Here is a 13359-nt window from a genome sequence, read left to right on the forward strand (position 1 = left end):
GGCTCAGCGGCCATGGCTCACGGGCTCAGCCGCTCTGTGGCATGTGGGATCCTCCCAGACTGGGGCACGAACCCGTGTCCCCTGCATCGGCAGGCGGACTCTCAACCACACTGCGCCACCAGGGAAGCCCCCCCGACTGCCATTTTTTAATATAGAGTATGATGAGTTTCTTTCATCTCTTTACATGTGATTCCATATATATATATATGTTTTATATCTATTATATATCCTTTAACATACATGTAGAGAGAGAGAAAATGTATAAATAGAAACAGTGCTTATCACTTTCAAAAACTTGAAATACACATCCATTGGTGACCCCAATCCTCAAGTAAGGAAAAGGTGAGTAGGCTGTGCTCAGCGCTGAAATTAAAGTGTTGACTTGGTTGAGCTAATAAATCACCTCTTTGGTTAATTTAATGTAGTTATTCAGTTATTAACTTGGTTGTACCTTTTGTCTCTAGTTTCATTCATTTAATTATACTTTTTGTCACATTTCCAGGGCATACTCTCATACGATCTCCCATCTGTGTATGTGTGTGTGTGCATATATATGTGCAGAGGCTATGTGAACACTCATCCGTTGTTTATTGCTAAACATCGGGAAAGGCAGTAGCAACAACGAACTGTGACACAGTTCTCCCACCTTAGAGTGATACCAACCAGTTCTCCTGCCCTGTGCTCTGAGAGAATCTGCCACTGAGCCTATTTTAAATCACTGCTTTTATTTTATTTTTATTTTTTTTAATTTATTTATTTTTTTGCGGTACGCGGGCCTCTCACTGTTGTGGCCTCTCCCATTGCGGAGCACAGGCTCCGGACGCGCAGGCTCAGCGGCCACGGCTCACGGGCCCAGCCGCTCCGTGGCATGTGCGATCTTCCCGGACCGGGGCACGAACCCATGTTCCCTGCATCGGCAGGCGGACTCTCAACCACTGCGCCACCAGGGAAGCCCTGTTGCATCATTTTTAATCACCTACTAGATGCTGTAGTAAAAATGATTGGGCATTTAATTGCTTTAAGAATGTTCATTCATTGATGTTTACTCACTTATGCTCATTCTTGTTCCAAAAAGGATCTGAGGAGACCCCCAAAGATATAAATGATAGATGAACAACTAAAATTTAGAAAGAGATGGGAATCAGAGAAAAGGGAATTAAGGGTAGGAAAGTGAGAGGAAGCTGTTTGGCTCTTAAAAAATCCGTGAAACAGAAGATGTACACCTTCCTGGCAGAGAGAGCTCCTAGTGTGAAAGATTTTTTTCAGAGATGTTCTGACTTGTAAAGTATGAGGTATTTGAACTGAGTGTGGAGTTGGTGGCAAAAATATTGTACTCTTTTACTAGGTCATGACCCCCCAAAATGGACAGGAGAGCTCGTATACAAACAAGATCCCCATAGAAATGTGATGGCCAGAAGACAAGGTTCACAGGTACAATTCCGGGCAAAATACTATCTCTGTATTTCACCAAACAGTGAAATTAAAAGAAGAAAAAGCACACGAGTTAGTGACGTTTTAGAGCAAAACCAAAATGAAGACATACTTGAGATCTCCCAGTCTAATAATACCAGTGGTGTGGCTGTCAGCTGGGGTGTGTGCAGCCCGTCTGGAAGACACTCATGTTTTGGCTGATTCCTCCACAACTTCTGTGGCGAAGATGGGCTCCAGGGGCTCAGGAAGCTCACCAGCCATGGCAGCCTTTTCGGCTTCCTCATTCAAGTAGGAAAATGTGTGTTCTTCATTGAAACCTATTAAAAACAACAATAAATTTTACTGTCTAATCCAGTGGTGCCAATTTTGACGTTCTTTGTTACATGATTTAAAGGAGATCATCTTTAGAACTGTCCAGAGGCGTCACATCACCATTAGGAAGGATTCTAGAACCACCTTAAAGTGGGCGTGTCGTTGTTTATATGTTAACTGCAGTACACTTGTTGAGTATGCAGTGTACCCTTAGACAACATTCTGGAACATTTGGTTTATAGCAGACTTCGGGCAGAGGCTGAGCAGCAAAGGATAAGAGGAGGATGAACTAGAGGAAAGGCTGGTACTCTGCGTGAGACAGACCATTGCCAACTAACTATTCCAAGGTAAACCACTGAGGACTTAAGACTATTCCAGTCAGGGTCCACGTGTTTCCGGGCAGGGACAGTGTTTTAATGACTGAGCTTTTGACAAGATTTCCTACTCAATCTCTCAGTGCAGCGATTTGGTTTTCCAGTGTTTTGGTCCCCTTCATATCTATTGGCCACTGCCAATGTCAGCGAAATCCTCATTAATCTGTTAATCCATTCCGGAATGCTCAGGGGCTGGCACTGTCACCAGGGAGGGGCTGGGCCTCCAGTCACTAGAGTCCTTTTTGATGCCCTGAAGCAGCTGTTTCCCTTGTGGTGAAGTCTGGCTGGAAATGTGATTAGGTCACTGAAGGAACCCAAAGCTTCCACAAGTCAGGATGACAAAAAAATAATCAGACTGATATGTAGGAACAGTATAATTTTACCTATTTGAAAAAACAAGCCTTCATGTTACACACTAAACAATACAAAGTAACTTTTGACTGTTACACACTAAACAATACAAAGTAACTTTTGACTGCCCTCGCATGACTTAGAAATAGTCTCCCAATTATGTCTTTGTTTTCTAGAAAACAAGGTCATTACCTATGTTAAACGTGACAAATTAATACTATTTCTCTCGGTCGCTTTAAAAAAATGCCTATTAGTCACAAAATAGGACTTCCTTGCTTTCATATTCAATAATTGGTATGTTCCACAATATATTCTATAATCTCATTTAATAGTTTCATTTATGGTATACAAGTATGTCAGCACTGCTTAATTAACATACTTTTTTTTGCAGTATATCAATTCTATTTTAAAATACAAAATAGTTTTAGAATTTCAAAGACAACCATTGGTCTCTTTAAATGTCTGCATGCTTTGTTTTGGCTATCACAGTCAGTGATAGATAGAGTAAAAATGTATATTTGGGGTGTTGCTCTCCAGTTAGCCAGTACATAAGGTGCTTCTACCCATGCAGATTTACAAAGTTTGATGTCGTAAATGATTGGTTCATCTCTCTTGAGACCATAGCCTTTCCAAGGTACATTAAATTAACATGCTATCTACTTGAGTAAAACGAGTTGTTGCCAAGAACCACCAGGAAAACATCCACCTTTAACTTTCCTGGGCTGTGCAGAAAAACCTTAAGTATAATTTGAACCATAACAAAAGGTAGGCTTGGAAATTCCAATCAATTAAGTCTGTTGAAAAGCATCACACAGCCTATTCATCAAGATTAGGGCTAGAGTTTTAAACATTCAGGTAAATAGATAATCCATTAAGAAAACAATACACGTGGCAAATGCCATCCTAGTTTTGTCAGCACTTATTTATAGTCTTTGGATTTCCCTGCCCTCCTGCCGAGAGACTTCTATTCCCCCATCTCCCAATCTTTGTTCTCTTATTCATGGCTAAGTGAAACTAAGCAAGAAAGCAGCACATACCCAGTGTTCCATTCTGGACAAGTTCTTCCTCTATAGTAAAGAGGCGATTGTACTTAGTCACCCGTTCGCCACGAGAAAGACCTCCCAACTTGATAAACCGGACACCAAGTCCAACGGCCTAAAGAGGGGAGGGAACAGCTTATTTTAAACGAAGTCATATTTTGCTAAACTACAAACAGTTCTTTAGGGAGAAAGGACACTGTCCCTGTGTGCTGTTCTGTTTTTACTCTCATTAAGTTAATTTCTCATTTTGTTACATGAGTAAAGTGGCCTGCTTATAAGCTGAAAGTGTCAAAGGTAAAGAGATAGTGTGACTGTACATCAGATGCTCTACTAGTCATGTAAGCATGCTGATTTTTATCTAAGAACATTCTGGCCTTTCTTACTTCATTTTAGGAGGTAAGATTGCAAGTGCACACCCCAGTCATTTAAGTGTGCTCATCATTTTACCAGGACTTCAATTTTTCTTCTCTTTAAAAAGTTCAAAGATCAGCTGTCTGGGAGGAAGCAAGTCTGTTTCATAAAAGGTTACATGACTTTCTCTGCCAAAGACCGCCTTTCTCTGAAATACCAATTCGGGATAAAAGCAGTGTTTTGGCAATTCTGCAATTGTCCGGCTTTCAGCACTTACCAAATCGACAAGGCTATCATCAGACGACTCTCCTTCTGCACTTCCAAAGACAGCGATGTGCTTCTTACCTATAAGCAGAGGAATTCTTTTCAGTTTTAGATGGTATGGAAACAATCATCAAATATATGAGCCTCTGGGGTCAAAATTTAAAATTTGCCAGAAATTTAAAACTGCGAAGAGTCAATTATATGACCACCTGAGAATTCTAACCCAAACGTTTGCATTTTTATTACCCTGATTTTATTTGTTTACCCCTTTGCAGTAGTTTAGATGATAAATACTAAATGAATGCCATGTATCATCAAATTTAACATACCATAAATTGTAAGAGGCACCATTATTACCGGTGTAGAGGAAAAATGCTCAAATTAGACTGACACATTTCTAAGCTGTAAGACACAATTCAAGGTCAATTATGTTCAATGTGCATCTTTGAGTCAAAATATACAGTAAGTGCAAGGGCATCATATGCCTAAATAATGGATTTCACAATTCATGTAAAATTTTATTCAAAGGAATCTGTCATTCTGAATATTGACTTATTAGGAAAGCAGTGTTGATAGTATTTAATCAGTCACTTGAAGATCTCAAAACCCCTTAAAATTTGCAGTCTACAAGACTGCAAGCGGAAGTTCTTCCTATGGTGACAGAGTTGTGCCTTACAGGCAGGAGTTACAGCAGCTATCTGGAGTGGATGACAGAATGGCTGCTGAGAGGTAGGCCCAGGAGGAAAGACCAGGCCTTGGGGCATTCCATCCACCACCTGCTCGCCACCCTGCCTGGGCCGTAGACCAGGGCACCCTGCAGGCTAAGGGACTACAGGCACTTCATTCCATCCTCTGGCACCAGCCCAGGCCCCCTGGCTGCCAGGCTCGCTCTGAGTCCTGCTCCAGGTCCGAGACCAGCCTGCTGCCTAGTTCCTGAGACCCACTCACGATATGCATGTTTCAGGCCCTGTGCATAAGTGAACAAAACTCCCATGAACTCCTGGGAATTTACAGTCTAGTGGAGGATACCAGACATTAAATAGCCTACAAGTAATTGCGAACAGTATTACAATTGAAAATATAGGATAAGGACGGTTCAGAGCAGCCAGTGAGGGGTGGGGGAAGTCAGGGAAGGCATACAGATCTGAAGAGGTTCCATTTAAGGCAAAAAGACCTGAAGGAATAGTTAGCCAACTAAATGGTACAGGGCAAAGCATTCTAGGCCGAAGGGACGGCATGTTCAAAGACCTCAAGGCTGTAAAAAGTTTGAAACTTTTGAGGAGTTGAAAAAAAGCCATTGTGGGCTAGTGATTGAAAAAAAATCACTGTGGTGTCGTGTGAAGCTGAGAGGGCTGTGGTCTCAGCCACCTGTTTGCGGTAGCCCTCCCTGAAGGGGAGGGGCCCCGGGCAGGGCTGTAATTGGAACATTATGAAGTGAATCAGTAGTAAGCTGCATTTTGTTTTCCAGTACCGAAGCACTCACAAATGGTTGGGGTGTTTTTTTCTTCCAAGATTTATTTCATGCTTCTTATTAACTGATATACTGCATATTTAAGTTCATTATGAGTCTTTCAGAGCTATACTTTTACTCACTGTCAATAAGATTGGTCATTTCCACCAAGTCAGACATCGTAGTTTGATTTGTGTGTTTTACGATCAGCCCGCTGCATCTGAGGCTGCCGATGTTCCCATCCTCTAGAAGTTTAGAGATGCTTTTGGATGCGGTGCCTGCAATTATGTAACACTTGGAACCAAGAGCATTGTAGGTGCTGTCCCACTGTTCAGAGTCCTGGGTAAATGTTTAAGAATTGATCATTACAATGTAGGGGACATCATCACAAAACGACAGGAATCATACAGCACATAATCAGTTATACACCTTTCTGAGACACACAAAACAGGGGTGGGGGGCTTGGTTTGTTTGCATCTGTGGCTTCATGTTGCCCATACCACAGCCACACAAATTAACAAGCTTCATGGAACAGAAACTTAAGAGTGATTAAATTTGAGCTTGAAGATCTCGTGAATAAAATGTTAATACACATTAAATGCTATTCTCCACATTAATTCTGATGTCCTTCAAGCACAGGCTCTTCCTACCCACTGTGTTATCCATGGTGCTGCTGAAGACTGGCTGGTTAGGAGATTTTAGTGTTATTTCTGGTAAAAAGGCAACTGAAGAAAATGAGCCTGCAGGGATGTAGACCCTCATTCCCAACACCCTTATTTTTTACTGGTGAGACCACCAAATGAAATGAAATGCTCATTATTTAAATAGTAATATACAGTCTTCCCAGCCATTGTACCAGATTTCAACCTGTCCCAATAGAACAGACCATGCAGGTCCATCTATCGCATTAAAAAGAGCTGTGGCCAGAGCCTCGGGACAAGAAGCAGAAGATAGGTCTGGCAAGAATAAAGAACTAGGCTCAGCATCTTCCACAAGTGCTGGGGTGTAGCACAGGCTGTGAAAGGAAAGATGGGACTGAGAGAGCCTGGGGCTCCAGTAAGATCCAGCACTCTCTTTGTCCCTCAAACTTAAATAGGTGAGTTGTCTCAAAGAGGGTGCCTGCTCACTATATCTAATGGTTCTCAAATTCATAAAATCAAGAGTGTAAGTTCTGAAGTTTAAGTGGGTTAGGAAGAGAGAGTTCTATGGCACATAAACATTAGTGTGAATAAATGCATTAGATGCATTAGTGTGAATAAATCAGAAACCTCAATATCTCACACCTTTTAAAAATATGGCTTTGTAACTTCTATGCATGCATAGTAACTGGATTTAGGTTTAAAAAACATTTGGCCTAGTTGAAGTCCTGTTTCCACGAGCACTTGGAAATGATACGTGATTAACCTACTGAAGCACCCGCCAGCACATTGGGCTCACCTGCCATCAGTCAGGCTGCTTGTAAATACACAGGTATTCCTGAAGTGCTGGGGGATACTTGTTTCATTCCGTAGACAGGCACACTTCTATGTGTTTCTGCTATTCCTTTGCTTAGTAAGTGCCTTTTCTCATAAATGCCAAAATAAAGCAACTCAGCCCCAGCCCAAATTACAACACATTTCAAGTCTACAGATCCAAAAGAAATATTTTATTCTGTTTTATTATAAAATTCAAGTTGAATCCTGTTACCTCCTTCCTGAAAGGATCAATTAAGGCAATAATTGAAGGGAACTTGTTGATCAGCTCCACATACAGGTCAACCATCTCAGCTGCACTTTTGTAGGTTCCCATCATCACTTCATACTTTCCTTTACTCTGATAAGTATAAGGAAGATATTAAAGGATACGTGATGAATTCTTCAAACATTAAAGATGTGATTCAAATTCATTTTCATTCATTTCATATAAAAGACTGCAAGCAGCTTATTTCCAGGCCACATTCACCTGAGAAATCTATGCATTTTACTTTAAATATCTGTTAAATGTCAACCTGGGAAAATCAAGTCAGCATTCCTCTGGATGCCCCATAGATCTTTTCCCACTGACTTCAGATGAAGCCTTCTGCACAAAAAAACGAGTAAAGAGTAGGAGGGGAGTAATTTCTTAAGTTTTATAACATGATGCCAGATACTGCTTAGATAGATGGGCAATAACATAAACTCATAAACAGAATAGCAATACAGACCTGCCTACTCACTAGAACTACCATCGTTCAGCTCACAGTGAATGAATAGCTTGTTTACTGTGAATATTCTAAAATTTGAAAGCGGGGCTGAGCTTTTGAGATACTAACAACCAATATGAAATGTAAAGAGACTTACATGAAGGCAAGCATGCAAGTTCTAGTAGTAACAATATTGTTTTGAAAGTGGAGTTCGAGTGCAACCCATTCATTTGAAGTCTAGAACACCTCCAAGTCATTAAGCATAGGAGTAAACGAAGCTGGAGGATCTACTGTAGTCTCTGCAAACACAGCACCCTTATGTCCAGTCCAAGTCTGTGTCCAGGGATGGCACCTGGGATATTTAGGTACTGGGAGGGAGGTGGAATGAACCAGAATGGCTCCTTGGTTTATTAATGCCTTCCTGTTGCTGCTAATAGAATGGATTCCATTGGAATTAAGCAGGTTCCTAATAAGTCCATCATTGAAAAGATTCTATACTTCTTTTCACGTAAAATATAGCAGCAAGAACTCTCAGTTTCTATACTGCAAAACGTATGCAATCCTCTCTTGTCAGAGGGGAAATGATAATGATTTTGAACTAACACTGTAAGAATTATCTGATATCAAGCTAAAGCATCTTACTGAATATAAGCAATAAATACCCATTCTAGTTAACACTAGCAGTCAGTGTTTTCATAGTTCCTGGTATATGTTGCTGATGAAAACATGCAATTATTTTTCCTATTGGTATGCCTAGGAACCAATCATTATGTGAAGAATATGGAATTACATTAAATATTCCTTTATGTGCTTAGTTTCTTTAGGAAAGTAAAAACTTTTAGAAGTCAGCTGAAACTTAGGTTTCTTATATACTATTCAAGATTTCCTTTGAAGTTAAAAGAATCACAAATTAAAGTGGAATCGTATTTGGTCATGTGCCCTGAATTTGACATTAATTACTATTATTAATTATTCTCCAAAAACTCCAATAACTTGGAAATACTTTTATATTTAAAAAATGAGAGAGGGCAGACAGCAGATGCAAGAAGAACTACAATCCTGCAGCCTGTGAAACAAAAACCACATTCACAGAAAGATAGACAAGATGAAAAGGCAGAGGGCTATGTGCCAGATGAAGGAACAAGATAAAACCCCAGAAAAAACAACAAAATGAAGTGGAGATGGGCAACCTTCCAGAAAAAGAATTCAGAAAAATGATAGTGAAGTTGATCCTGGACCTCGGAAAAAGAATGGAGGCAAAGATCGAGAGGGTGCAAGAAATGTTTAACAAAGACCTAGAAGAATTAAAGGACAAACAGAGATGAACACTACAATAACTGAAATGAAAACTACACTAGAAGGAGTCAATAGCAGAATAACTGAGACAGAAGAATGGATAAGTGACCTGGAAGACAGAACGGTGGAATTCACTGCTTCAGAACAGAATAAAGAAAAAAGAATGAAAAGAAATGAAGACACCCTAAGAGACCTCTGGAACAACATTAAATGCAACAACATTCACATTATAGGGGACCCAGAAGGAGAAGAGAGAGAAAGGACCCGAGAAAATATTTGAAGAGATTATAGTCGAAAACTTCCCTAACATGGGAAAGGAAATAGCCACCCAAGTCCAGGAAGCACAGAGAGTCCCAAGCAGGATAAACCCAAGGAGAAACATGCCGAGACACAGAGTAATCAAATTGGCAAAAATTAAAGACAAAGAAAAATTATTGAAAGCAACAAGAGAAAAATGACAAATAACATACAAAGGAACTCCCATCAGGTTAACAGCTAACTTCTCAGCAGAAACTCTACAAGCCAGAAGGGACTGGCATGACATGTTTAAAGTGATGAAAGGGAAGAACCTACAACCAAGATTACCCAGCAAGGATCTCATTCAGATTCAATGGAGACATCAAAAGCTTTACAGACAAGCAAAAGCTAAGAGACTTCAGCACCACCAAACCAGCTCTACACTAAATGCTAAAGGAACTTCTCTAAGTGGGAAACACAAGAGAAGAAAAGGACCTACAAAAACAAACCCATTACAATTAAGAAAATGGTAATAGGAACATACATATTGATAATTACCTTAAACATGAATGGATTAAATGCTCCAACCAAAAGACACAGGCTCACTGAATGGATACAAAAACAAGACCCAGGGCTTCCCTGTTGGCGCCGTGGTTGAGGGTCTGCCTGCCGATGTGGGGGACGCGGGTTCATGCCCCGGTCCGGGGGCATCCCACATGCCGCGGAGCAGCTGGGCCCGTGAGCCATGGCCGCTGAGCCTGCCATGATATTTGAATATTCATTGAAAAAGCAGATAACACTTTCTTCTCAAGTGCACACAGAACATTCTCCAGGATAGATCACATCTTGGGTCACAAATCAAGCCTCAGTAAATTTAAGAAAACTAAAATCATAGCAAGCATCTTTTCTGACCACAATGCTATGAGATTAGAAATCAGTTACAGGGAAAAAAAATGTAAAAAACACAAACACATAGAGGCTAAACAGTATGTTACTAAATAACCAAGAGATCACTGAAGAAATCAAAGAGGAAATCAAAAAATACCTAGAGACAAATGACAACAAAAACACAATGATCCAAAACCTATGGGATGCAGCAAAAGCAGTTCTAAGAGGGAAGTTTATAGCAATACAAGCCTACCTCAAGAAAAAAGAAAAATCTAAAATAAACCATCTAACCTTACACCTAAAGGAACTAGAGAAAGAAGAACAAACAAAACCCAAAGTTAGCAGAAGGAAAGAAATCATCAAGATCAGAGCAGAAATAAATGAAATAGAAACAAAGAAAACAATAGCAAAGATCAATAAAACTAAAAGCTGGTTCTTTAAGAAGATAAACAAATTGATAAATCATTAGCCAAGACTCATCAAGAAAAAAGAGGGAGGCTTCCCTGGTGGCGCAGTGGTTGAGCATCCGCCTGCCGATGCAGGGGACACGGGTTCGTGCCCCGGTCTGGGAAGATCCCACATGCCGTGGAGCGGCTGGGCCCGTGAGCCATGGCTGCTGAGCCTGCGCGTCCAGAGCCTGTGCTCCACAACGAGAGAGGCCACAACAGTGAGAGGCCCACGTACCGCAAAAAAGAGGGAGAGGACTCAAATCAATAAAATTAGAAGTGAAAAAGAAGTTACAACAGACACCGCGGAAATACAAAGCATCCTAAAGACTACTACAAGCAACTCTATGCCAATAAAATGGACTACCTGGAAGAAATGGATGAATTCTTAGAAAGGTATAACATTCCAAGACTGAACCAGGAAGACATAGAAAATATGAACAGACCAATCACAAGTAATGAAATTGAAACTGTGATTAAAAATCTTCCAACAAACAAAAGTCCAGGACCAGATGGCTTCACAGGTGAATTCTATCAAACATTTAGAGAAGAACTAACACCCATCCTTCTCAAACTCTTCCAAGAACTTGCAGAGGAAGGAACACTCCCAAACTCATTCTATGAGGCCACCATCACCCTGATACCAAAACTAGACAAAGATACTACAAAAAAAGAAAATGACAGATCAATATCACTGATGAATATAGATGCAAAAATCCTCAACAAAATACCAGCAAACAGAATCCAACAACACATTAAAAGGATCATACACCATGATCAAGTGGGATTTATCCCAGGGATGCAAGGATTCTTCAATATATGCAAATCAATCAGTGTGATACACCAGATTAACAAACTGAAGAATAAGAACCATATGATCATCTCAATAGATGCAGAAAAGCTTTTGACAAAATTCAACATCCATTTATGATAAAAACTCTAGAAAGTGGGCATAGAGGGAACCTACCTCAACATAATAAAGGCCATGTATGACAAACCCACAGCAAACATCATTCTCAATGGTGAAAAACTGAAAGCATTTCCTCTAAGATCAGGAACAAGACAAGGATGTCCACTCTCGCCACTGTTATTCAACATAGCTTTGGAAGTCCTAGCCACGGTAATCAGAGAAGAAAAAGAAATAAAAGGAATACAAATTGGAAAAGAAGAAGTAAAACTGTCACTGTTTGCAGATGACATGATACTATACATAGAGAATCCTAAAGAGGCCACCTGAAAACTACTAGAGCTAATCAATGAATTTGGTAAAGTTGCAGGATACAAAATTAATGCACAGAAATCTCTTACATTCTTATACACTGATGAAAAATCTGAAAGAGAAATTAAGGAAACACTCCCATTTTCCATTGCAACAAAAAGAATAAAATACCTAGGAATAAACCTTCCTAGGGAAACAAAAGACCTGTATGCAGAAAACTGTAAGACACTGATGAAAGAAATTAAAGATGAAACAAACAAACAGAAGGAGAGATATACCATGTTCTTGGATTAGAAGAATCAATATTGTGAAAATGACTATACTACCCAAAGCAATCTACAGATTCAGTGCGATCCCTATCAAATTAACAATGTCATTTTTTATAGAACTAGAACAAAAAAAATCTTAAAATCTGTATGGAGACACAAAAGACCCTGAATAGCCAAAGCAGTCTTGAGGGAAAAAAAACAGAGCTGGAGGAATCAGACTCCCTGACTTCAGACTATATTACAAAGCTATAGTAATCAAGACAGCATGGTACTGGCACAAAAATAGAAATAGAGATCAATGGAACAGGATAGAAAGCCCAGAGATAAACCCACGCACCTATGGTCAACTAATCTATGACAAAGGAGGAAAGGATATACAATTGAGAAAAGACAGTCTCTTCAATAAGTGGTGCTGGGGAAACTGGACAGCTACATGTAAAAGAATGAAATTAGAATACTCCCTAACACCATACACAAAAATAAACTCAAAATGGATTAGAGACCTAAATGTAAGGCTGGACACTATAAAACTCTCAGAGGAAAACATAGGAAGAACACTCTTTGACATAAATCACAGCAAGATCTTCTTTGATCCCCCTCCTAGAGTAATGGAAATAAAAACAAAAATAAACAAATGGGACCTAATGACACTTAAAAATTTTGCAAAGCAAAGGAAGCTACAAACATGACAAAAAGACAACCCTAAGAATGGGAGAAAATATTTGCAAACAAATCAACAGACAAAGGATTAATCTCCAAAATATATAAACACCTCATGCAGCTCAATATTAAATAAAACAAACAACCCAATCCAAAAATGAGCAGAAGACCTAAATAGACATTTCTCCAAAGAAGACATACAGATGGCCAAGAAGCACATGAAAAGCTGCTCAACACCACTAATTATTAGAGAAATGCAAATCAAAACTACAATTAGAGGGGCTTCCCTGGTGGCGCAGGGGTTGAGAATCTACTTGCCAATGCAGGGGACACGGGTTCGAGCCCTGGTCTGGGAAGCTCCCACATGCCGCGGAGCAACTAAGCCCGTGCGCCACAACGACTGAGCCTGCGCGTCTGGAGCCTGTGCTCCGCGACAAGAGAGGCCACGACGGTGAGAGGCCCGCGCACCGCGATGAAGAGTGGCCCCCGCTCGCTGCAACTGGAGAAAGCCCTCGCACAGAAAACGAAGACCCAACACAGCCCAAAATAAATAAATAAATTTAAAAAAATAGCTTGATGAACAAATCATCTCTTGAGATTTAAAAAAAAA

At 40.1% G+C, this 13359-nt stretch overlaps 2 protein-coding genes across 5 annotated transcripts in view; one reads left to right on the forward strand and one right to left on the reverse strand.

The window, feature by feature from the left end:
* The window catches only part of SHTN1 (shootin 1), a 106002-nt gene extending 104547 nt beyond the window's left edge, over positions 1–1455 (forward strand). The window contains exon 17 of the mRNA XM_081243772.1: positions 1346–1455. Within this exon, the coding sequence (XP_081099898.1) occupies positions 1346–1352 (7 nt within the window). The 3' untranslated portion in view covers positions 1353–1455. The remainder of the gene's footprint in view (positions 1–1345) is intronic.
* Positions 1456–1617: 162 nt separating this feature from the next.
* ENO4 (enolase 4) overlaps positions 1618–13359 on the reverse strand; it is a gene marked incomplete at its 3' end in the record, with an annotated part of 28796 nt that continues 17054 nt past the window's right edge. For all 4 annotated transcript variants that reach the window (XM_081243840.1, XM_081243838.1, XM_081243837.1 and 1 more), the window contains 5 exons: positions 7260–7385; positions 5717–5912; positions 4137–4204; positions 3506–3623; positions 1618–1748 (listed from right to left, as the gene is read on the reverse strand). In XM_081243840.1, the coding sequence (XP_081099966.1) occupies positions 1618–1748; positions 3506–3623; positions 4137–4204; positions 5717–5912; positions 7260–7385 (639 nt within the window). The remainder of the gene's footprint in view (positions 1749–3505; positions 3624–4136; positions 4205–5716; positions 5913–7259; positions 7386–13359) is intronic.

Source organism: Mesoplodon bidens (assembly GCF_964165515.1).
Source record: "Mesoplodon bidens genome assembly, chromosome: 1".
NCBI classification, from domain to species: domain Eukaryota; kingdom Metazoa; phylum Chordata; class Mammalia; order Artiodactyla; family Ziphiidae; genus Mesoplodon; species Mesoplodon bidens.